Consider the following 25,925-nt stretch of genomic DNA (forward strand, 5'->3'; position numbering starts at 1 on the left):
GGCAGAAGCAGCAAGCTCTGACCTACTATCTTTCTTCAAGCACGTTCAAATGACATGCAATGAAGGGAGAGGCTTTGCTTTCCTTTTGAACTACCGCAAATATTCCTTTAAATCTCAGAAATGGCATCTGAGCTGAGCATACTCATAGCACAGTGATTTAATCACTGAAATATTTGACCATATCGCTTGCTATACGTTTCCAGCTTGAAGAAGGAGAGGAGTAGCAGAGAGGCTGGTGAATAATTCAAGGAGACACAGATCCTGCATAAGCCAAAGTTCTGCGTGAGCCAGGAACGCGATTATAGAGCAGTTTCAGTTAGTGCTGCAGATGGCTCCTTAATCTGATTGCATAACCTGGTATTAGAGAATAAGGGTAGGTCCCACTTCACGCTCCCCACTGTCGCAACTGAATGAACGATACAGCAACTGAAGCTAAACTGGGCATAAAGTCACAGACAGCAGTTACCCAGAAAGCACGTTTTAGTGATTAGGGAGGGGAATAGGAGAAGAGTTGGAAAACATACTAAACCCCACGTTATTATCAGCCAAGCTGAAGACTGAGTAATGCCTAGGTTTAATTCCATGCTCTGCTGCTGTGCAATCTCAGGCAGCAAAGGTTTAACTCACCTTTTGAGTTTGTGATTTCAAACTTTAAAAAAATGTATAAAAATTTTCAAAAATAATAATTTAAAAACCCCCAAACCAAAACCTAAAAAACACCAAACCTCAAAAAACAATAACAATTGTAGCAAGCCTTAAAGGGGAACATAGGAAGCATAAGCTGGGAAAAGTGGGACAAAGGTGAGTTCCAGGAATTCTTCAGTGGACATCTGGGTCATGAATAGCAATTTCTAGACTCTCAGACTATGTCTTTGGAGGTCCCTTTTTTTTTTTTTCCCAAAAGGATTTGACCTTACTGTGAACATAAAATATGTCAGTCTGGGTCTGCTGCTGTGATTTGGTATCAGTTGTGCATTTTAAATGTTTTCAATCTTTTTTTTTTTTGTAGTTTAGGAGCAGTTAAAAGCCTGATTATGTGACTTAGCCATGCTTTCCAAGATGCAGATTTATAAGCATAATTTCAAGTAGAGTATCACAGTTTCATGATTAGATCATGATAGGACAGTCATGGGGCTGAGAAAGATTGTTCTGCTCCTGCTTAAGCTGCTCGTTTTCACACCTGTGCCCTGTGCTTCTTTGTGCCCATACAAAGATTTGTACGGCTGCACGGCAAACTGTATTGGGTTACAACTAGGCCAGCACCAAGAAAAATCATTTAGGTTTAATCCTGATGTGCTTTACCACTCCGTTGCATGATGTTCCAGCAGACAGGAAGGTCTGGTAACAGGGCAGTACTGTGTGACTGGTGCAGAGGGATGACCACCTCATTTGGTATGAATAGTAACAAAGAAATCATGTCACTTTTAATTTTGCATCATATGTGGGATCAAAAAATACAAAGAGCTGCAGCTAGATGGGCTTATCAGACAGTATGAAGCTTACTAAAGGCTGGATCTACAAACTTTCACAAAGCTTGGGCCCCACAAAATCAAAAGAGAATTCATCACAGAGTATGTTGTCTAAAATTGTTTTATAACATAAGCTCTAGTCTTGGCTAGCATAAGTATTTGGATATAAATAAAGCATATATAGGGAGATATTTTAAATAAACACAAAAACATGCAGCATTGCAAGAATATACTGATTAAACTTGAAAAATAAATCAGTTCAAAGGAAACAGCAGCTCCAAAACAACTCTATACGTGAGACATCACTATCACTCACAGTGGAGCTGAATAGTACAAAAGGCAGCAGTAATATATATCCCTTGTGGGTGCCAAGCACACAGCATGGATGACTTGTAAGTGGCATGCAGAAGGAACAGGAGCTACAGCATCTTGAAAAGTCTGCCTGAATTCACAGCTCCCAGGCTCTGAAGTCAGTGGGACTCGGTGGCCCCTCCTGGCACTGAGACAGGCCAGGCACAGGTGGGAGCTGAGCAGCTTGTGCCTCTCTGAGATGCCATATGTCCCAGCTCCTGTTAGCTTTTGATTGATGTGTTTTGTAATTTGAGAGGGAAGAATGATAATCAGATGCATCACCTTAGATATACTGCAAGCACACTGCAAACGTATTATTAGTAATTAATCCTGGAAGGGAAATGTGGCTTGTAACTATGTATACATATCCATCTGATAAGGCTGAACGAGGGATGGTTATTGCCTTCCCCAACAGGTACTATTCAGCTGAAGTCTACACTACCTCACTTGTGAACAGCACCTGAAATCCTGTTAGCAAACAGAATAATAAGGAAAACTTGTGATGTACATTTTTCTCAGCAAATATGCATTTTCTTTGTTATGTATTGTAACTATTTTAGTGAAAATAGATTCGTTTAAACACTTGAAAAATTCTGCAAATTCCACCGCACGCCCTGGTGGTTTTGACAAAAGAGCAACCTACTTGATAGAAATTCATGAGCTGTGATAAAGAACAGTGACCAAATCTCTCCTTCCTTATCAGGAACTAGTCCTATTCTTTTTATTGTTATTTTTTTTTTCTGATTTTTTTAATATCTGGTCTTCCTTTCCCACTTCAGCACCAACTAACTGTGCTACTGCCTGTTGCCCTGCTTCCAATTTATTGTCCAAAATAGTTAAAAGCATAGAGCCCAAAGCACAGGAATATTGAAACTTATCTACAGACTGTATTTTTTTACTTCTTTACATGTTTTAGACTAGGATAGTTAAAATATAACTTCAGATAATTAATTGTATAACAAAATTTAATTGTAATACAGAGCTTATTGTATAGGATTCAAATAATATGATAAGAGAAAAAAAAAATCATAACTTTACCCAAAATTATTTCCAGGTCTGAATCCAGCTGAAGCCAGTCTTTTTTAAGCATTCTGCCTTTTACAATGGAAAAAAAAGATGTATGAAAGGGTTTATACAACACAGGCTTTTATTAAAAGATTTAAAACAGTAAAAAAAGTCCAAAACTGCACATTGTATTTTAAGAATAATCTAGCTGTTACAGGATTAAAACTTACAACCCTGTGTACTATAAAAGCTTTAAAGTTTTGTAATACATTTCCCTTAATGGTTTGCGCCAATTCACTTTTGCAATAAGCCATTAGTTACAGGAGGTGTCAAAGGATCTTTTGGTAGAAGGCTTCTGATGTGCAAAAATACAGAATCTTAGATGTTCTTTGTTGAATGTACGTGACAAATTTTTAATTGGTGGACTTAAAACAATGAAGTATGAGATAGGAGAAAGAGCTCAAACACAACCATGGCACAGAAGCGGAGAAGCCAATCTTCAGCTTTGCACTGAGGTACCTCTCAGTTCCTCCTCCTCCTCAAAAGCTCCCACTCGGCCAAGTTAAAACTGCATCTCTGTCTGCTTGTTTCAGAGTCACTGATCACTTGTTCATCCAGGTTGCTTCGATTAACGTTTTGTTTCACATTATCTGCTACAGTCGTACATTTTGTGAACAACTCTTTTCTGCTTATAGAAATTCAGATTCAATACTGGCTTTAATCACCTGCTTCTTGCTTTGTATAACGCATACTACACCATCTTCAGTTTTGTTAGAGGGTCCTAGAAACAGTGCTCTGTTACACCATCAGGTCCTCTTCTGATATGGATTCATCTCACAGAAAGGAAAACAGGAAAGTTCTGTAGCCCTGAAGCCTCTTCCAGTGCCCTTGTCTTTGCAGTACAGTTATAACCATCTCTAGGTCTGACTTAGCTCTTGTTGAACTTAACAGCAAGTTTTAAGTGCCCCTTGGGAGCAGGTGAACACTTCCTCCACCCAAGCATCAGTTAGATTCTTGGATTCCATCAGTAAAAACAAAATAGAGTCTGATACTAATGCAGACATTTTTATAAAAACAAAATGAGTAAAATTATATGTGGGCTTGGGGTCTAAATGCTTTCCTAACTTCCTGCAGAACTCATTCTGGGTAAAAGATATAGATGAGCTTATACTCCAACAAACTCAAGTATATCAGGAGTTCTGAACTGTAGTTGGTTTTTGCTGGTGTTACTTGATAATAAACCCTTAACTAAGACATACTATGGAACAAGGATCAGATAAACTGTTTTGCAAAGTTTTTCTCAAAAAATGGCCACTAGACAGAATGTACCATGTTCCTATGTTTGAATAGTCCCTACTGCTATCATTCACATTCAATACATAGCAGATGATCAAAAGCATTGCTTCTTTATTAAATAATTGCCATTCAACTTTAATGCTCTCAAACCTCAACTTCCTTACTTGAGAGATAATGTTAGAGTCTCAGCCTTCATACTGATAAAGCTTCTAGCCTTTACAGTTGCAAAGGTGTCTGGATCTACTGAAGGACATATCCTAAACTACAGAACCCAGAAAGAGATCCTGACCCTGCAGTGTCAACATTAAGGGTTTTAAACAGATATGGTTTTAGAAGTTGTTGTTTGTTTGGGTTTTTAAAATCCAATATTTATTAACTTTATAAACACCACAAATGAGACCAAACTTCGCTATTACAGCTATCCACAGGCACAAAAAAGATCTTTACCTCTCTCCAGAAGTGACTGCTGAACAGGGTTTTACATAATCTTGACATTATATCAGAATTAGGAAAATCATAGAATCACAGAGTTGGAAGGGACCCACAAGGATCATCTAGACCAACTCTTAAGTGAATGGCCCACACAGGGATCAAATCCATGACTTGGTGTTATTAGCAACATGCTCTGACCAACTGAGATAATCTCAGGGTCTAATAATCCATATATTTTACCTCTTAACTTTATCTCTTTTTTGTGTGATTATCTTTCTTTCTATCATGAAAGTCTGTTGAGAATGAGGGTTCTATGCTTTTAATATTTCTACACATTACAATAATTTAACACAATATAAATGCTAATTATCAGTATAAAATGTAGCAACATAAAAATCTCGCAACATGATCAAGCCTATGAACTGGAGTTGAATCTCAAGTTGCCACTCCTCAATTCTTTTTCATTTGTAGTAGGCTCTTATCCCTGCCAGTATTTAGGGAGAACTTCTACCCAACTTCACATATGGTCATGCTAAACAATGATTGACCATAGACCCAAGGGGTTATCAAACTTCAAGATTTCTTTTTTCCACAAGAGTTGGGGCTGTGGAGTAGAAATATTAGCTTTTGACTGATGTTATAGACAGACACATTTCCTAACAGGATAATAGCTCTGAAACAACCTTCCCTGTTACTGTAAAATATTTTAGCAGCATAGAGTAGTGTATGAAATAGGATGTTCTAAAGAAACTATAAATTTATATCAGCAATTGTTGGAAAATCTCATAGGATCCATGACTAAAAATAAGAGTGATGATTCAATCAACAATTTAAAAATTTCATGAGCATTTTCTTTCTAGTCTCAGATTACCTATGCATCCTATGGTCATTTCTATGACACAAATGACAGCACTACTTGCCAGAAGTAACAGAATAAATTATTCTACCAAGCCAATGTCTACATTAGCAACAGCAAGGGGATGCACTCCACACCGCCAAAACTTAAGACCCATTTAAGTTAAACTTAAATGAGAGCCATTTAAATTAAGTTTTTCTACGCCCTGGATGCAAGACCAATGTATTGATGAATATCACACTGCTTACGAGGAACAAACCAGCCAAAACTTGTTACCAGCCAAACCTGCTTTTCTCTCATGTCTCTGGGAGACAGGATGGCACGATTCCTTCTTCCTCTTGCAGCCTGGGACACGCAGCCTTGTCAACTCACAGTATTATTTCTGTTTCCAAAGAGATTCTAGAGCTGCAGTGACATAGGAAACAGCTTCTATTATCAGGTTCACCTTGGTTTTAAGTTTCTAGCCCTCATGACCACAGAAGGGAACAATCCCTCAGACTGAACAAAGGTACAAACCATTATTTGTAAGTCACCATGGGTTGACAGGTACTTCATTTTGGCAACAGCAAGCAGCTAGCATCATACATGACTATTCAGAAGCTGGACTGTGACTACAGCCTCCTTGGATCTGTTCACTGGATGTCACCACTCCAGTGTGTCAGCTAGACACAGTCCAACCCTTTGTCTCACTGCTCATAAGGAGAAAAAAAATTAAAAATCCTCGAACTATGTCCTCCAATTCCCAAATGACACAACATTTTCATTGGCAATGAAATTTTATTTCTTAAGAGTAAGTTAGATATATGTTTCAGGTAAAGTACCAATGTATACCAAGGCTGGAAGAGTTTGGGGGGAGTGGGGACAGAAGAATGGAAACTTTTTTTTAACCTATTTAAACTCATTTCTTAGTGTAAATTAGAGCTTTCCAAATTTTAGGGCCCCTCTAAACTGCCTGAGAAACTATCCAGTAAACAAATGCAAATTGCTGCTTTCTTCTTATACCTGTAAAAAGGGACTAGCAGTATAACAAAATGTAAAGAAGGTTTATTAATGTCTCGAGGGGGAAATGTTACATGAGTATTACTTTGAATGTAAATAAGAAAGTGAGTGAAAGCGAGGTCTAGGAATAGAAAAAAGATTAAAAAAAAAAAAGTTAAAAGCTGGTAAATCAAATGCAAGAAAAGTTACTATGAAAATAAAACTGAAAAAGTCAGTTAACAATTACTGTGACCAGGAACTGCCATTGTTCCTAATATTATCTTCATTAGTACCAGAAGATATTTGTTGTATTTATTTCCTATCACATGACCACTGCAGTTTCAGCCTGTGCTCTGCAGCTGTCCCAGGTAGTGTCTCATGCAGGCTGCTTTTGTTTCAGGTATTGGGTACACAGCACAAATTCAAAACAAGCTCCTGAGCTTTCAGACTAAGCCAGGCTGGTATAACTAACACAGCTGCATTTGCCTACAAGCTGCTTAACTGGTTATGCAGGCTTTACAGCAGCCCATATAATAAAACTCTAATGTTTAAAGGGTAAATATATTTAATTTTTATAACATACATCTTATTTACATGTTATTCAACACCAGAAAAAACAAGGAACATTCTAATATATTATCTTAAATACAATTTTTAAGATAATGACAGAAATAGCAGTTTTGTGAACCTTTTGACAGCAACAGCTCTACATGTTTTTATCAAAGTACAAAGAAAGTAACTACTTGTAACTGGAACACTACAGCAAAGTAAGTTTTGTGTTTAATTTCGGTAAGCAGTAGCATAGGTAGTTCTGATTTTTGCTTTTTATCCTAAAGCTCCCACCATATATCTAGTGTGAGATGCCCACATGAAATAGGCCCAAAACACTGTTGTTGTCTGTAGACTTCGTAATTCACATTAAAAGGGTTTTTAAAGCAGTGACCTACTTAAATGCTTTTTGTGCCTTGAATGTTAAACTTTCTTCTGTAACACAAAAATTGCTGATTAGAACTAAACTTACTTTCTTTCAACATCTTGTATTCCTACCAGTGAAGTTAGGTTAGATTAAAATCGAGAACAGTTGTAACTCACTTTCATTATTCATCCAGGAAACACTGACTTTTCAGGTACATAAGAAGAGATCCTGTCACCAGTAATCAATCAAGGGTGATAACTTTTCAAAGCAGAATTTTAATGTCATTACAGCTGCATTAAGGCATATTCCATACAGGAATTTGGCTAATAGATTTTCTGGGGAGAGACAGTAGAGCTGCTTCATCCAACTGACTGAATTAAAACTGACAGCATCACCACGTAAATACACTTACACCAGAATGAAAGATTTAAGGTCATGCAACAAAAGTTGGCAATTTCCTCAGCTGAACAGTATCTGTTGCAATGGATCCACTGATGGAAACGTTAATTCAAATAAAAGGTCTTTGCTACTTTCTTGCCTTGCTTTGTCCACACTGGCAGCACTATCCAGAAAAGCTGTAGAAGTGCCCACAGAAGCCATGAGATACAATATGATATAAAGCAGTATCACTCCCATCACACATTTTTGTTGTCCGTGACATACTTTTCTTTAAATCCATTTCTCGGCTCTGTGACCTGGTCTTACCTATCCGGTCTTTTCACCACCTTCTATCCAGTATTTCTCGCCACTCTCTCCTCACTTGCAGTTTGCTGAAAATTAAGCGCCCCAAATTGTAATTGTGGAGCAGATTAGAAACTCCAGGGAGCTCAAAGCCAGGGAGCTGTAAAACTTAACAGTCATTTCACGAGCTGACTTATTCACACAGAAATAAACTTCCAAGTCCTGGAGTTTATGCTTCTTCCCCACAACTGTCATCCACATGTGGTTAATAAATTAACCACATGGACCGACCAAAGTCAATACTGCACAGATCACTGCTTCAGAAGAGTAAGTGACAATCTCTCGAGACAGAAGTTGTGGTTTTGTCTGAAAAGGAACAGTGTGGCACAGTGAAAAGACAGTGACAGCTTATTGTGGACCCAGGTGCACAGAGAAACGCTTTTCCAGGTGCAAGGGTGCTGGGAGGAAGGCACAGCTTTGGAAATTACAAGTTTCTAATATCAGCATTCTTGCACGGGGCTTTCAGTGTTGACGTTGCTGTGGAAAGCTTCCAGTATCATGTTCAAGCATGGAAAATTTTCAATACTGCCTTCCTTGTTGGAGGAGAGGCAGATGTTAAAGAGTACAACTGTCTGGTTTCTTATGTGCCCTATGTTGTATGACATGACATAACACTCTCTGGACCTATGTAATTTTACAAAGGTTTTCTTTTTCAGATAAGAGAATTTAAAGCACCTATTTTCTTTATTAAAAAATTTGATGAAATAATTTGAAAGGCAGATCTTATTTTCTCCTATAGCAGTAATTACACTTTCTCACCCTACCTACTCTTCCACCATCATTTCCTTCATATTCATATGCAGATATAAAAACAGATGCAACAGAGGAAGCCTCACTGCAATCACATCCCGTAATTTCCAAAGACTGTTCCAAAGTAACTTTTTCTATGAACTTTCTATATTACTGTTAAAATTAAGAGAGAAAATGTTAATAAAACTTACCTAAAGCTTTTTTTTTCCCCCTTTCCCTTCAAAAACTGACAGAGAGAGGATTTGGAAGGGTAAAATGAGACAAATTATTCCCCCTTTCAACTTAAAAAAAAAAAATCATTGGTGCTTGATAACTTTTCAGTGACAAACTCACAGGTGTTTTAACTTTGTATTTTTAAAGCACTGATATTGAGAAAACTGTTTCCTGAAAATTAGCAGAAAATTAATTGTTCTTCCAACTGCACTGATGAAGATTCAGAAGTAAACCTGATTTTGAGTGAGTTAAAGCCACATAAATTAAAACAACTCCTTGTGAAGTGAACAGGCATTCATAGAATTCAGTACCATAAAACTGAGAACATTAATAGGCTACTGAGAACTAGTGGGAAGTTTTACAGTAATAATGAATCAGAACTGGAACATGGAAGATCCTCCATGTAAATGTTTATTTTAGAAGGTAAGGAAGGGTAAGTTTTGTTTGTATGTTAAACACTATCAAAAGTAATAGCCACATAAGTTAACTGATAAAAGATTTTGTATAACTGGCTTATGAAGGCTTTGACATCTGCAAAGGGAATGCATATCTCTGTTTTGCTCTGTCAATTTGTCTCCCTTCCTTTATAGGATTTAGACTTTTTCCAGTTATTATGACTTTTAGGGCTGCATGTTGGGCAAGTACACAAAGCTTAAAATGAAACAGCATAAAAGAGGCATTTGCTACCGTGCTCGTGAACTGTTCCTCATGAACACATCCTCATCAGGACAAAAAACACCAACCAACCAACTAACAAAAAGTGGCTTGAAGGACTGTACCTGATAAGTGCTTCATATACTGAGCAAATCTGGAATGGAGGAGACTCTGAAGATTAAGACATTGACAACTCACACCTGCAACTAGTCAATACTCTCACATAGCTTAGGAATTGGTGTTGCTGTCTTTTAAAGTTTGTTGGTTTGGTTGATTTTTTTTTTCCCCTGCCATTGAGCTAGGTTAACATGATTAAAGCTCTACTAAAGGCATTGCATCTTTGGTAAACAAAGTTATAACCAGCTTTCCACCAGTGCTATAAACTACACCTGAAAAAACAGGACTCTTAAAAACCGCTTAGGTTACTAGGAATATTTACCTAGACTGATGTTAACTAGAGAATTGGACGAAAATAACCAAACGGAAGAAAAACATCAGCGAAACCTGTATCATGTCAACTGGGGCAAACCGCAATAAAGTACATGACTATATGGAGACTTCGGTAGTATCCCCAAAACCGAAATGGCCAGATTTCAGTGCTGGCGGCGCACTCGAAAGCACAGGTGTGGTTTCCATCAAAACCTCAGCTGACCGAGGTCGTATCCCCGGCTTTGCACTGCTGCGGCTCGCACTTCTTACAGGGAGCACAAGACTCGGAGAGAGCCGACACCTTCCCTTCTCAGCGCCGAGGCTTTGATCCGGCGTGAGCGATGACACACTCCCCTCGCAAGCCCCGCCATCCTGGGAGGCGGGCAGCCAGCCCTCTCCGTGCCCGGGTACCGCTGCAAGCCGGGCCCGCACCGCCAGCGCTCCTCCCGCCGGGTGACCCTCGCAGGCCGGCACCGCCCCAGCCCCTGCCCCTGTCCCTGCCCCGCGGCGGGGCGGGCCGGCTCGGGGAGAGGGCAGCGCTCAAGAACGGATCTCGCTCGGGCGGTGAGACACAAGTTTCAGTCCCGTTTTAAAGCCGGCAGCTGCTGCCCGCCAGGCCCCCCGGCCCGGAGAGAGGGTCGGCGGAGCTCATCGCAGCCCGGGCTGCGGGAAGGCAGAGCCGGGAAAACCCTGCCTCTCGCTGCCCCTGCAGCCCCCATTCCCTGCCCGGCCGGCCGCCATCCCCCCTCCCTCCCTTTGTATTTTTAAACCACGCCGCAGCCTCCCCGCTCCGCCCAATCAGAGCGGGCGCAGCCCCCGCCGGCCAATGGGAGGGGCCCCCGCGGTTTTTTAAACCGTCCCTGTCCCCCAATCACCGCCCAGCGCGCCCCGTCCCGCCCCCAACCCCCCCCCGCTCTCCTCACCCCAACCGGTTCCAACGGGTACGAGCGCCAACGACCCCCTCGCGTTCGGCCCGGCCTGGGAGCGGCTCGGCCGTGACGTCAGAGCGGCACGCAGCCAATCGCGGCCGGCCCTAGCGCCGGCGGGCGGAGCCTCGGGCAGTTTGAACGGGCGCGGTAGCCAATGGGGTGCGGCGGGGGGCGGGTCTCCGGAGCCGCGGGTCGGGTTGCTGTGGCGGGCAGCGCCGCGCAAAACAAGAGGCGGCAAGAGCGCGGCCGCGGCACCACTCGGCAGCAGCGCCAGAGCGAGCAGAGCCCGCGCCGCCCGCCCCGCTCAGCCAGGCAAGCGCCGCGCACCCCGCCCGCCCGCGGGACGAGAGCGCTCCGGGAGGGTGGGTGAGAGGCAGAGGGAGCAGGACGGACGGCGCGCCAGCGGCGGTCCGGGGCGCGGAGGGAGCGCGGGGCTCTTGCGGTGGCGCGCCCGAGGCTGAGGAGAGGATTCGCAGCGGGCGGGTGGGGCAGGAAGGGCGTCGGCGGCTCCGGCCCCGGCGGGGAGGGTCGGGGCGCGGACGGCGGGGCCGAGCGGGCCGGGCGCCGCAGCCGCGGCGGGGGGCGGGGAGAGGCCCCGGGGGCGGAAGGTGCCGCGGGGTGGGCGGGGGAGACTGAGGGGCCGCGGCGGGGGCGGGGCCGCGCGCGCTGGGGCGGGAAGGCACTGGCGGGAGAGAGGCGGGAACGTCCCGGGGCGCGGCCTCGCCTCACGCCGCCCCTCCGCCCCCAGCAGGGACTCGCCGCCGACCTCGCCATGGGCAAGGGCGACCCCAACAAGCCGCGGGGCAAGATGTCCTCGTACGCCTACTTCGTGCAGACCTGCCGCGAAGAGCACAAGAAGAAGCACCCGGACTCGTCCGTCAACTTCGCCGAGTTCTCGCGGAAGTGCTCGGAACGGTGGAAGGTGAGTGGGGCCAGGCCAAGCCGTGCTGAGCCCTTGCCAGGCCGGCCCCCACCCCTGCTGCGGGCTGCTGGGAAAAGATCTCTGGTAGCAGCTGCTGCTTAGGCGTTAGTGGGTCAGCAGCCGCTTTATCTCATCCAGGCTCTTCCCCTTTCCCTGCCTTGTCCACAGACAATGTCGAGCAAGGAAAAAGGAAAGTTTGAAGAAATGGCTAAAGGAGACAAAGCTCGTTATGACAGGGAGATGAAAAATTATGTTCCTCCCAAAGGCGAGAAGAAGGGAAAGAAAAAGGATCCCAATGCTCCTAAAAGACCACCGTGAGTGTTTCTATGACCCCCTCCCTCAAACCAGAAAAAAGTATTAGTTGTAATAGTTTGATACATAACTTTAATCACTGTCTCTCAATGTAGATCTGCGTTCTTCCTTTTCTGTTCTGAACACCGTCCAAAAATCAAAAACGATCATCCTGGCTTGTCTATTGGAGATACAGCAAAGAAACTGGGTGAAATGTGGTCTGAACAGTCGGCCAAAGATAAACAGCCATATGAACAGAAGGCTGCAAAACTAAAGGAGAAATATGAAAAGGTACAGTAAAAACAATAAAATAATGGTTAAAGTTGTAGAGCTCAATGTAAATGTGTCACTTGAGTTTTGCACTTGAACCATATATAGCTCATAAGTCTTATGTCAACCTCTGTCAGGCATTAGAACACATGGAGAGGTGTGGTGGGGCGGGTATCTGGAACCCTTACAGTGAACCTGCATGTGGTTTTTGCATGCCTAGAGATTTTACTAGTAAGATGTTTTACTATCAGAAAACAGGTCACCTGCTTGCTAACATAAATACAGTCGTGCTCCAGAGCACTATCGTCACAAAATTCTTAGAACTCTCTGGATCATGTGTGCTCTTACCAAAAGGTTTAAGTCTCAAGGTTGATATTCCTCTATTTTGCACACACTGTATTTGATCTGCACAGTACAGTAGTATTGAATTACTGAAGCAGTACAAATTTGTCTTCAGAGTTATACTGCTAGCAACTTAACAGCATTTCTCTTGCAGGATATTGCAGCATATCGTGCCAAGAGCAAGAGTGATGCAGGAAAAAAGGGCCCAGGTAGGCCTGCAGGATCTAAGAAGAAAGCAGAACCAGAGGAGGAGGAGGAGGAAGAGGAAGAAGAGGAGGAAGAAGAGGAAGAAGATGAGGATGAAGAATAAATGAATGTCCTGCTGTAAAGATTTATGCTCAAAATCCAATATTTTGCTAAGAATGTGAACTCAAGTGCAGCTCATGGTTAGCTTCAGTATAAAAATCTGTACAGAACTGTGTATAGGTAATGTGGTTCTTTGTAGGGAGACTTCAATTTATAATGTAAGTAGTAGCTAAGGGCTGCTACAGTTTGGTTTGAAAAAAAAAAGTTGTTGAATGTTTCTGCTGTTTCTTCATATTTAATGGTTTTGTTGAAATTCAGTGACTGATAGGTGTTTCTTTATAGCTAAGTAAAACAAAGGAGGTAGCTTAATAGCTGATCTTATATTTTGTAGTATTTTGTTGCATTGTTATACTTTTTTAACAGTTTTGTAATAAAATGTTGTACATGATTATTGTTGTATTCATGGTGTTTCTGAGAGGCTGGGCACTCACAGAGTGCTGGAGCCCTCTGCAGGGAAATGTTTTGCTCTGTTCTTGGGCTATTGCTGTTACTCCAAAACTGGCAGGTCTCTTAACCTGTGGCTCCTGGAGCTTACACAGGTGTCTAAACTTTTCTAACCACAATTTCCTCTCCCACATCTGCTACCCTTAGTAGCGATTGATGCTTTCCTTATGCTATCGTTTGCCTATATTATCTTGTGAGCGAAAAAAAAATCTCCTAAATACTGAGATTGCTGATAATTATTCCTGGGTTGTTTTCTTTCCCCACACTGCTGAAGCACAGGTCTTACAGTTTTGTTTTGGTGTAATAGCTGATAGTGAGTGAGTTTTTAGAGTTTACTCTCCCAGAGCTCAGGGTCACTGGCCTTTTCTCTTGTCCATATCAGGACAGGAAGGTTGGCTATATGACAGATGTGGTTAGAAGCATCTCTTCCCAGATGTTGCCTACTTCTTCCCTCTTCCCCTGGCCCCAGTATTAGTGGCTTCTCATAAAATACACAGCTTGCAGAACAGCATGAAAAATGTTGGAATGTTATCTCCACACATGCCAATAGATTCCTGCAGAAAAAAGAGAAGCCATTTGTAAAGAACATGTGCTCCTGATATGTTCCTGTTTGTGGTGGTAACACTGTCTCTGGTTACTCCATTTCATGGTTTTCACTTTTACTTCACTGTATTTAAAACCCTAAATCTAATACCTAACAGTATGTGCAAGTGGGGAATTGGATAGTACAGGTAAACTAAACAACTTAATTTTTTGAGATAAATTCCTGGAAATCGTTTTTACTAGCCTTTGAAAGTCCAAGCCTGAAACGTATAAGATCTAAAAAGTTAAGTATAAAGGGCAGTCTTCCAAGGTTTTTGTTTAAACTGTCTCCCTATTGTCCATCAACTTAGGAAATACGTTTCTGCCCTGTCATTGTACATGTGTGAGATAACTGTTTTCATCACTATAACTGGTAAATGTCACTGTAGTAGGTCAATAGCTTAGCACTTTCAGAAATGAGTGGACAAAAAATATTTTGTATATTCCTATGAGTATGGAAATAAAGTAACTGTAAAGACAATCCATTTTTATACTGAAGTAGGTAATAATCTTCGGGATTCTTAGAAACCTACCATTGTTTTTTCCTCCCCACCATGTCCCTGAGATACTTAAAGTGGTATCAAGAAGGATTAGCTGCCATTTTACATATTGGACCTGCCAGAGATACTTGGCATAGGCAGGATGAATGGCTCCATTCTTCAGGCTCAGATTTTGGGAAGCTGCAGGCAGAAACTGGAAGTGAGAGGCAGTGATTCTGTGCACGGTACCTCCAGTGCTCAAGAACATTTTCTCCTGTAGAATTTGCAGTCCTACAGCATCTGTATCCTTAAATCAAAAATTCTTCCAGCTAAAGGCAATTCCCTGTCATAGTGTGTAGCCAAGACTCTGCTGGTCTCACTCATTGTCAGCATATCCTGGTCAGATTTCCCTGTGGAATTGTACCATCACTTCCTCTCAGTTCTCATGCTCCCTCCCCGTGCAGAACTTCAAGAAGTCTTTAGATTTAAATAATCTTCTGCAGTGGAGGAGGAGGAGTGTCAGAGTAAATTGACTAATATGATTATTGTAAATGTTTTTTACTTCTGCTCAGGTGCTTTTAAATTGAAGCAAAATATAGCCCTTCAGGGGTCCTAGAAGCTGCACAGGTTATAGAATTTTAAATACTGTGTTAGATAGAATAAGAGCATATCTTGAGATAATTCAGAAAAAGGGAGCTCTTTTAATATTTTCCTCAGTGAGGTAAAATAGTTTTTTGATTCTATTTCATTTAATCATTAACTGGCTAATTTAGCTTCAGCATGCCTTCCACACAAATCGGTGCAGAACTGCCTAGTGTCGCCACTCTCTTGTCCCACATTCTAACGATGCTCTATGAAACACTAGCTGTGGGTTGCTTTTCTTTATGATCTCATTCACAAATATATCCTGACTGCCGGAGAGATCTTTTCTGCAAAAAAATAGGCTACTGCACTGCTCTACAGCCTGCCCCACATCATGAGACAAGTCTCTTTGTTTACACGCCATGTCAGCATGAGCTGCAGCAAGTCACGGCAAAGCTCTGCATCGGGCTGATCTATCAACTGAGAACGATGTCCTGACTAAAGATAAGTATCATTTTTTAAAAATAATATTTTGCACTTTCTCTAAGGATGTTGAATATAAAGGCAAACGGAACAAAGAACATGAAAATTGCTATTTTCAAATTAAGCTTTAAAAAGTATGATATGTCAGGTTAGGGGGTTCAGATAATCCCCATCTGTGAGCACTTGCTGGAAAGGACTTAGTAAGTGATCAAAATGTAACAGGAATGTTCAGGAAAGATAAGGCCATAGAAGAAAGGCTAAATTAGTTTTTTGCATAATTTTTTAATACGGACAAACTTATGAAATAGCTCACTGGAGGTGACCTGAGAGGTCTGTCTAAAATCAAAACTAAAAGGGATGCCCCAAGTGGTTGCAGGCAGCATGGAGAATGCTCACACTGCACTAGAGGTCCAGCATAAAGGCATCCCACATAGTAAAGCAGACCAAAAGACCACCAAAAATAAGGCTGAGGTGGATAAAGAGCAGGAATGAGAGAATAACAAATGTAGGAAAGCAAGTCTTTGGAAAGTTCAAATTATTTCTAAATCAATTATCCAGGAAAAAACAGCACGTCAACAGGCCAGACACAGCAACATGTGGCAAGGAAGAAGAGCATCAGGGCACCTTGAGAAAACAGATGGACTAATAACAACTTTCAAATACATCTGTCATGGTTTAACCCCTTCTGGCAACCAAGCCCCGAACAGCCACTCGCTCACTCCCCCACATGGTGAGATGAGGGAGAGAATGGGAAGAATAAAAGTAAGAAAACTCATGTCTTGAGAGAAAAACAGTTTAATAACTGCAATAAAATAATAATAAACTAATAAATTATAATTAAAAGAAAAATAACAAAAAAAGAGAAATAAATCCCAAGACAAATAAGTGATGTAAATGAAAGATAATTTCTCACCACAGGCCAGTTTTCAAGCAGTGGCCCTAAGCCAGCTTCCATCTTGCTTTTATGCTGATCCATATGGTATGGAAGATCTGGTCAGTGGGCGTCAGCTGTCCCAGCTGCGTCCCGTTCCGGCTTCTTGTGCACCCCCAGCCCCATCACTGGCAGGGCAGCATGAGAAGTTGAAAGGCCCTTGACTTAGTGTAAATACTGCTCAGCAACAACTAAACCATCAGTGTGTTATCAACATTATTCTCATTCTAAATCCAATACACAGCACTGTACCAGCTACTAGGAAGAAAATTAACTCTAACTTCTCCAAAAGCAGGAGGGCACCCTGAAAACCAAAGGCATCCTCAGAACCAACAGGGCTGTCAAACTGTCCTAGGGACAATAGATGCTTGAGATACAGTAGCAATGACTAGAGAAGATTTTAGAAAAAGAAAACTTCTTTTTTAACCTTGTAGAGAAGCTTCAGGAAGTTTTCATGACACAACTTTATAATGGAAGAAGCATGGTGAAGCATCTGTCTCAAATCCAAGTGTAAAAGGTCTTGAAACAAAATGACAGGACAGATGGTATTCATCCAAGAGTTCTAAGGAGACTCAAATGCTGAAATGGCTGAACTATGAACCATACTTTATATTTTTTTCACTTAAAACTAACTGCCTTAGTGCTAGAGCAATTAAAGGTCACAAATATGACACTAATTTTTAGAAAGCATTCTGTGGAGATACAGGGAACTTCAGACCAATAATGCTCATACAGCAAGTTGGTAGGAGCCACAGTATAGCTGAGAGCTGCTGGACAAATGGCTAAACAGAACTTGTGATTTCACAACAGGAAATCCTGTTCCACAGACCTGTAAATATTCTTCAAAGAAATCTGTGAACTTGAAGGTAAAGGAGATTGGGTAGTTCTGGTCTACTTGAGTTTGGTCTGATTTACTTCCTATAAAAGAAATAAGTCACTATTTAAGATCTTGCATGAATGAAAAGAGCTAACAGTGAAGAACTGTAAAGGCAGCCTGCAGCCTGAAGTGACAGCATAGTAAAACCAGTAGGTGAGATATGGTATTAATACAAAGTGTATTAATTGATATGTGCTCCCCCCTTACATGTAAAGGGGAGAAAGCAGGCTTAATGTTCATGTCATAGGTAATGTGAGTAGAAAATAAACTACATTACATTAGTCTGGAGGAGATGCTGGAGCTGTAATAGATAACTGCGAAGATGTAATGAATGTTTGCTAGAAAAGCAAATAGCATGATAGGCATTATTAGGTAAAAGAGTTAAGGACAAAACAAATATGTAGTATTGCCTTATCATCTTCCTAAAGGAATATAAAGTTTGCTTTTTCTTGGGTCATCTTAGAACAAAGCCTCTTTAAAAAGTTGATCCTATTTTTCCAAACCAAAACGTATGATCTGGAAAATTCTAAATTCGCGTGTGTGCATGTATGTGTGTGTGTGCGCGCGTGTGTGTGTGTACATGTGCATGTGTGTCTTGTTTAGAACAGCTACAGACCTGGGGACTGACTGCAGTATATACAGGCTTTAGAATTCCTACAACACAAATGAAGTTGCAAACGAGTGTGGAAAGAAAACCAAACAAAAAAATGAAATAGGAGTTTTACCTTTGATTAGCCAATGATCTGTTGAACCTTTTCATAAGAGTGTATCATAGCCATCTGGTATATAACACTGGTACATAATTCAATACATATTGCTGAGAGATGGATTATTTGCTGTGGTGGTGACTGCCACTGATCCTACTTCACTTGCCTTACCACCCTTACAGTACATTTATTTTTCTGTTTGTTTTCTCATTTTGGCTTGTATTTCTCTCCACATCCCGAAATATCTAAGTGTTTTTCCAGCAGCCTCTGCATTTCCAAAATTGGGTTGGGTCTCCTGTATTAGCTGCATCAACCTGTCTGCTTTTCCATGATCCCATTTGAATCCGATGTCAAGAATCCTGTAACAGAGCCCAGATGTCGAGCTCACTGCTGCATTCTCCAATGCACATGGCCCTCTAGGGAAACATTAAGTCTCCAAACTGTGGGATATCATGAAATTCAGACGTACCTGGTCAAAAAGTTGAGTCCCTACAAAAATTCTTCAAATTACTTAATTGTCACAGGCCAGCACCAGTTAGTGAGTGAATCTGTATGTTGCTCTCATTATCCTGACATCCTGTGATCATCTATCCCCCTCAGCCTCAATGCTGGAGAGGCTTGTGATGTTCCAGGATTGAATATGAAGTCAACTACCAGAAAAACCTTTATAGTCAGCAGATTCAGTGCTCCACCTATAAGTTGTATGGCTATTCTCAGTATTTCCTGGCCCAACATCTAATGGTAAAGTCTGTACCCATAAATCAGTTTTCCAGCAGAGCTGGAGGGATGTTTGTGTGGATAAGACCACAATATTCTAAAAGGCCTTTTCAAAAATAAGCCATTGATGATGTTATTGTCAGTGCTGCCAGCTCTAGTCAAATTGAGGCTGGCTGAACCCTGCACAGATCTAGCACTACTCCTTCAGGAATTAAGACCTTCAACAAGCCTTCATAGTTTGCATATATCTTACTGACTTGTCAGAGCAGAAGAGTGCACTGCAGAGCCAGCAAGCCTCTTCAGAAAGCTTCAAACTCTTTGCATAAATCAGACGATACATGACCAAAGTCTGTGTAGATTCAAGCAGCAGTTGGACAAATTCTGGACTATTAAATAGAAAATACCATTTCTAGTCAGAAAGTGCTTGAGTTATATAATGCCAGAAGTAGGGACAATATTAGACGAGTATCCTTGCTGCATCCTTTCACTCTGCCCCATGCTCTTTGACCATACTAATCCTTCTGACAACTGAGTGAGACAGACTGCTGTGCTACTTGGACTTTTGATTTGATCTTCCATGTGCTTTTAAGTTCAAATGTTACATTCAGTTCTTATCCTAATTCAAAACATTTTTTAGCTTGTTCATCAGAGACAAAGGGTCCTGATATTGTTGGAGAATGAACTCCATTTTTTTCATAATCATCACATGGAAGATAATGCAATACTATGAAAGGAAAGGTAAAAAAGAAAAACAAAAAAAAAAGCAGGAGTGTTTCCTATTTCCAAATGGGAATGACCCAGTTCAATACTACTTTATCCTCAATAGCTTTAATATCAGTAGTAACCAGACCCCGCACTGCTATCGGGTTACAGAATTGTTTTCCTCAGCAATGCTCCATACTATCTTACCTTCACGCACATACAGCAGGACAGACAGCTTTCCCTTCCTTTGCCAAGTAGATTAGCTTGGTCTTTAGAGGTTCCCTGGCATCTTCAGGACAGGTAGGACTTCAGTGCATTCCTCAGTGCAATTGAAAGAGCAGCATGACTAGAAGTGCTTCCAGAGTTGGGCATGCTTTTTCTTCTGGTCAGTTTTTCCCCAATCTCCCTTCCCCAGTGCAACAAGGTATCTGGCTGTATGGAAGGAAGCACAGCTTGCAAAGGGGAGTTTTCACCCAACAACCCTCGGAAGTGACAGTACCAGTCTTGATGGCTGTGGCACAGACGTTACCCACAAGTACTAATGCTGTATCCTGTGGCAGGTCTAAGTCAGAGAACATGCACCCATACACACAGAAGACCCAGAGGACTTTATACTCAAAGCCCCACTGCTGTTTAAGGTCAGGGTTTGTTGAAAGATACTGGCCTACATTATTTTCCTGGGGAATCCTTCCACAAATTTCAAGGAAAAAGGCTGTGTTTTGATTCCTATGTCCACTTCAGTGCCTTCAAGCGATTCAGAAAGCCTGTTCTAAACCGTGCTTCTTCATCTGAGGACTGTGGTTTAACAACTATCTGGGCATGTTGCCTTAGCTGACACACACTGCCACCAGCAGCTCTTTCCAGGGAAGTAAAATATCATCTCTCCATTATTTTCCCTTTCCCTCTCAGGGTCCCTGGGATGCTCAGTCAAAGGGCTGCTGATGCCATCATGTGCATCTCAGGCATTAGCTTGTTTTGGTTTTACTGTGAATTAGTGCTATGCTGCTCCTCCCACCTATCTGCTCCTTATTTGTACAGAAGACATAACGCTTGCACAGGAAACATCATGGAGTTGTTCAAACTGTCACACCCCTGGAGGCAGTTCTGCTTTCACACTGAATGATCACGTTCATGAGAGCTGTGGGACCCACCCAGCCCTCAGCCCTGCTTTACCTGCCCTCCACTTTGGAGGAGACACTGTTCTTGTCCCTAAAGCAATCATATTTTTTTTCTCTGTGATGAAGCATATTAGTGAGAAAAAGTAAGGATCTAACATGCAAACATACCTTTTCATCTTGTTGTTTGAGCAGCTCTAACTCCTCCTTACGCACTTTGATGCTTGTCACCTTCATTGACCTGTTGACTGAAGAAACATGCATTTTTCATCAGTCAGTTCAGACCCATCAGACCATCAGTTATGCCACTACCTCACTGAAAATTCTCTACCCACATTGTTGTTCAAAAAAGCCACAGAGCACTGCAATGTGGTAAAAATCCTAAGGGTTGTGCAGATAGCTTAGTTTTAGTTTTACCGGAACCCGTATTACATGGTAATGGAGAATACTTCATTTGTTTTGCCATGTAAAAAACGGACTAGATTTTAAGATTTTAAAAAACAACGGATACTAATCATTACCTGGGTCACTGAGATGTATAATCCACAAAAGCACCTCTTCCCACTTTGCTGGGATCCATACTAGTGACCACAGCTGAGGACGTGATGAGGAAGGCAGCACACAACAATACACACGCTTGTGGCAGCAGCGTGTGAGGGAAGATGAACAGAAGCTCCTCACAGTGAAAGGAGGGCCAAAGTGGTTTCAGGCTTCAGGAGTTATGCACAGTTGATGTTTTGGAGTTTTTTTAAATCCCAAGGGAGCCAAAATCACCTGCATTTTTTGATAGCCTATCACTTTTTCTCCCTAGACTCATTCTATGTTGAGAATCCTCGTACAGTGCCAGTCAAGTTACACAACTTACTATTCCAACACTACAGGAGTTCAGAGGAGGCTTGCAGGGTATGTAAAGTCAACAACCAGAGGATTAAATGCTGGCAACTAGTTCTGATGTTCCCAGAAAGTACATATTACCTTGGAAGATAACCACTGACAATTCTCAAGGATTATTCTCATAAAAGTAAGCAAGATAAGATTTCAGAACACAATAAGACACAGTATTCCCATGCTCCTTATATTGAGGAAAACAACAAACAGAAACACAAACACTGCCAATCTGTTTTTCCTCGAGTTGTTTCTTTTCACCTATTACAACTGATGGATCCAAGCTCACCAGCAGGAAAAAAACAGTAAATGCTTTTACAGAAACAAAGTTTGTGTTCAATGGTGTAGATGATTTCCTCTTCATGTTCTTAAATCCCCCTTCTTATTACTTTGCTTCCATGGATCTTTCTCAGTTTCATCTTTTTTAATGTAAAAAGAAAATTGATACACAGCAGAATTTACCAAAGCACTTTTTGTGTTTTTATAGGCAGTGGTAAGTTTGGCTGTTTCTTGTGAGAAAGCTCACAGATGAGAGGTAAGCATAAAACTTTTACACCTCTGGCATGGCGTGATAGATCTCAAGCTTCTTGATCTAGTTTCAGAGGTGTAAGTTGATAATTTTTGGCTTTAAGGACTGCAATTAGGAAGCAAATGGTATGGAGGAAGCAGACAGTAGTAAAGGAGAATGCCTAGCATTAGGGAAAAAGAATGCACTGATTCTGGGATGCCACCAGTGGGGACAGCATCTCTGGTACTGCCCAAGGTGTGCTGTAGGTTCTCCTGGTGCTAGGATCTCTGGTAATGAAGAAAGATGTCCCCTCCTTCCTGTCAGTCTCTGTTTTCATACATGAAAGGGTATTGCTTACATGAATCATCTCCTCCTATACTTGCATGGTTTTGTCAGAGGAGCCTTTCAAAATCTGAATATGCAAAAGTACACTGACCGATATGGCTGGGAAGCAAAAATCCCATCTGTAAAAAAGCCCTGTAGATTTTAGCACTTAGGTTTGCTCTTAGGCCAGAACTCGTGTCTTTCATGTCCCAATTTAATTGCATACTCTCTTGCTATAGAAAGTTCTCAGGAAAAAATAAAGTTTGATTGAAACATATTTGTTGGCAGAAACATAAATGGACCAAGAGAAAATATAGTCAAAACACTACAAACCAGTCCTGATGCTTGGTTCTACTTTAGAAATAATTCTCAAGTTCATTTTCTATGAGCATATTAAATCTACCTAATTAGATCAGGGCAGGTGATATGAAAATCCAAATATGCCTATGTGGCAGCTCTCAGTGGGAATTCTTCATTTCAGTGGACAAAAAATCTGAGTCCTCACAGATGCGACAAAAGGTACCTATATAAAAATTAAAATAAACCACTTTTAACATTTGTAAGTTTGTAACATTGAAGTTGTCTAGATTTTGAGATATGAGGTTTCTATGAAGATAATAATTGATTTTTACTCTGTAAAAGTATAGTAAACTGAAAAATTCAAATATTTTATTTACTTCACCTAAAAAACAAGCAACCCATGAGTAAGATATACACAGGTTTCCCAGATTTATCTCTAATAAATTTTTTTAAGATTTATACAATTTCTACAGAAACATACAGTGTATCAAAATCTGCATAAATCAAATTTATAAAATATGTAGAAATGCATAGTGATATTATCATCAATTTACAAAGCAAGAATATGGGAATTATTTTTTTCCAAGCCGGCTATAGTAGGAAAAAGTCATTACAGCAACAGCTTCTTATGATCTCATGTTTTGTAAGGTTTCAGTCTCACATACAGATTCATATTCACATACAGCATCAGCTTTCAATGAATTGCACATAATACCCATTTAAAATGCACACCCGCACAATTTATGTGCCACCATTCTTTCTCTTATGCATAGTTGTATGATTAAATTAATCTACTCAACACACAAATGGAGTCAGTTTTCATACACACAATTAACAAGTACCGTCACACAACCTTATTTTTTTTTTTCCAGTTTCTCCCTCCTTTATTTTCTATTTTTTCATAGCTCTGAAAGGATTGTTGAGAAGTTTAAAGAAACTAGGAAAGACCCCAGACCAATAGATCAGTGCAGACTGATAAAGATCAAACTCTGTCACCAAATATGATACATAACCCTTGTTAACATCAATGGAAGCTGCATGCAGTGCTATTCTAGACTTCAGGGAAGTATTTAGTCATACTTAATTGTGTGACAAGTTATAGGGATAATTGTTATAAATTCAGTACACTGATGTCAACATTTAAGTCACAAAATCTGGACAAAGGAAGTGAGGATAAGTAGTTTCTCCTCCACCTCTCTATTCACTCAGAGTAAATATTTATACTCCTAAGGGAGTTTGCATCAACTCCTTTCCAGAATATTTTAAGAAACAACTTCTTCACATTCTACTCTGTACACTATAGCACCAAACAGTGGTTTTTTGTGTTTGTAATCCCACTGGAGAAGTTGCAAATGACAAAAATAAGAAGAAAATTAGTATGAATAAATGTGGTTTCAGGATTTCCATTTCCTTTTTAGAATCTAAATCTGGCATCCAAACTGGTTGACAGATGTCTTTGGAATGACTTACGCAGATGTGTTAAAAGCTGGATGCTTTTTCCTAATTAAAAGTTTTAGTCCACCTCCAAGTGATTTCCATTCAAAATAACAATATAAGTGAAGCATTTGATTATTTCCAAGTTTTACATAATTGTGCAGCTTTTTTTTTCTTTGTTTATTTTAAATATTTTTATGTAAGGCATGGTTTAAACGAGCAAGTTAGTGCTTATAAATTCTTAACTGGAATTGTGAGGGTGCTTACCTCCATTAAAATGTACCACATTAGCACTAAACTTGACACTCTTCCTTCCACCGTACAAAGCATTCAGTCGAAGTAGAGCAGCCAAACTGGCAATAGGAATTTGTCTTTGCTAACACAGTAATTACATAGGGTGGTACAGTTGGTCCTTACCCCTGGTGACAGCTCAGAAAAATCCATTGTATAATTTTCAACAAATGCTTTTCTTGTGAAAGAGAGAAAGGAAAGAGGCACTAAATATGTTGAAATTCATCTTCCAAAAAAGCAGCATGACTGTGAGAGAAGGCCACCCTGGCTAATAACCTGTGGCAGTGCTTAGTAAGATGTAAAATTAAATAAAAATATACAACAGGTTGATAATCACCAAGTTCTATGAAAATCTGGTTACTCCAACCCTTTCAAGTGTGTGTAAAAAAACTGCCTTCAGACCCCTGAGTGTAATCCCAAAGAAGACGACAACGCTTTTAACTATGTTCCTATGGAACATAGCTAACAGCACATTAATTTACCAACATCTTAAAACAAAAAGATGTAAACATCTACAGAGTTTAAGGTAAAGCAGTTTGTAAACATTAACTGCGGATGATAATGTTATTGTAATAATCACAGTTCCTCTATGTCCTTCATCCAAGCCAGGAGGCTCACAGCTGTACAAAGTTAATAACTGCAGCAGTTTTCAGGCTATTTTCAGTCCTGTACAAACGAATGCGTCAGTAGGTAGATTTTGTCTGTCTACACACTAAGAATGTTGTTCATTTCCCATTTTTGTGTTGCTTTACTGGAGTCACACTCTGAAATGAAAACTTGATGGAGGACTTCGGAGCGATCCAAGCACTTCCCTGATGGAATGTGGGTAAATCTGTGCAGATTCTGAAAAACAAAACCATCAGGAAAACGTGTTTGGTTTCTATGTTGGGTTTATTTTTGTTTGTTGTTGGTTTTTTTTTTGTTTTTTTTTTTTGTTTTTTTAACATTGTCTTTACAACTGCAATGTAACTATTTACAAAACTAGGTTTCAGGGTCCCAGAACAGATCAGTTCTATAGTCATTTCACTATTTGTTACAACTAGAGTTTCATATCCTTCATAGCCTGCTTTGGTTCATGTAGGTCCACTTGAAATGCCTCGTTTCTCTTAGGCAACAAACTGCTAAGAAAATGAGCAAAACTGTATCTAAAATGCTTTTAGCTTTTTCATCCATCCTGTAACCAAAATGAAAGATTAAATTTTGAGGTCAGCTGGGCAGATCCTCCTCTAGTTAGCCCTCACAGAATGCAACTGCAAAACAACATTATTAACAACACAGGGGGGAAAAAAGTACTAACTTGTCTCCCTGTTTGGCTGGCAGAAGGAAGGGTAGAGACTATTAGATTTAAGTCTGCCTTCTGGAGCAACAGGAAGCTGCCAAAGAAACTGTAAACCTATTGTGCCAGGCACATTCA

At 40.8% G+C, this 25,925-nt stretch overlaps 2 protein-coding genes across 6 annotated transcripts in view; one reads left to right on the forward strand and one right to left on the reverse strand.

Annotated features, from left to right (window-relative positions):
• Window positions 1-11,198: 11,198 nt before the first annotated feature.
• Window positions 11,199-13,539, forward strand: HMGB2 (high mobility group box 2). Of its 2 annotated transcripts, XM_027886936.1 has the most exons (5): window positions 11,199-11,331; window positions 11,771-11,941; window positions 12,110-12,255; window positions 12,349-12,523; window positions 12,999-13,539. In XM_027886936.1, the coding sequence occupies exons 2-5, from the start codon at window positions 11,792-11,794 to the stop codon at window positions 13,152-13,154; spliced, it is 627 nt and encodes a 208-aa protein (XP_027742737.1). In that variant the 5' UTR covers window positions 11,199-11,331; window positions 11,771-11,791; the 3' UTR covers window positions 13,155-13,539. The 2 variants fall into 2 exon arrangements, with proteins under 2 accessions (XP_027742737.1, XP_027742738.1); XM_027886937.1 differs by lacking the exon at window positions 11,199-11,331 and having other exon boundaries at window positions 11,707-11,941.
• A 7,400-nt stretch (window positions 13,540-20,939) lies between these two features.
• The window catches only part of GALNT7 (polypeptide N-acetylgalactosaminyltransferase 7), a 78,464-nt gene continuing 73,478 nt past the window's right edge, over window positions 20,940-25,925 (reverse strand). For 3 of the 4 annotated variants that reach the window (XM_027886942.1, XM_027886938.1, XM_027886939.1), the window contains exon 12: window positions 23,123-25,354. In XM_027886942.1, the coding sequence (XP_027742743.1) occupies window positions 25,217-25,354 (138 nt within the window). In that variant the 3' untranslated portion in view covers window positions 23,123-25,216. Of the gene's footprint in view, window positions 21,018-23,122; window positions 25,355-25,925 lie in introns of those variants that run through there. The other variant, XM_027886941.1, reaches the window with a different exon arrangement.

The sequence above is a fragment of the Empidonax traillii genome, unplaced genomic scaffold (assembly GCF_003031625.1).
Source record: "Empidonax traillii isolate 1590-97213 ecotype Southwest subspecies unplaced genomic scaffold, ASM303162v1 scaffold198:size1128796, whole genome shotgun sequence".
Taxonomy (NCBI): domain Eukaryota; kingdom Metazoa; phylum Chordata; class Aves; order Passeriformes; family Tyrannidae; genus Empidonax; species Empidonax traillii.

Bases quoted from the DNA above. Each gene is read 5' to 3' on its own strand.
- HMGB2 (XM_027886936.1), top strand. From the start codon at position 11,792: ATGGGCAAGGGCGACCCCAACAAGCCGCGGGGCAAGATGTCCTCGTAC. The intron at 11,942-12,109 runs GTGAGTGGGGCC...CCTTGTCCACAG, and splicing joins AGTGCTCGGAACGGTGGAAG to ACAATGTCGAGCAAGGAAAA. The intron at 12,256-12,348 runs GTGAGTGTTTCT...CTCTCAATGTAG, and splicing joins AATGCTCCTAAAAGACCACC to ATCTGCGTTCTTCCTTTTCT.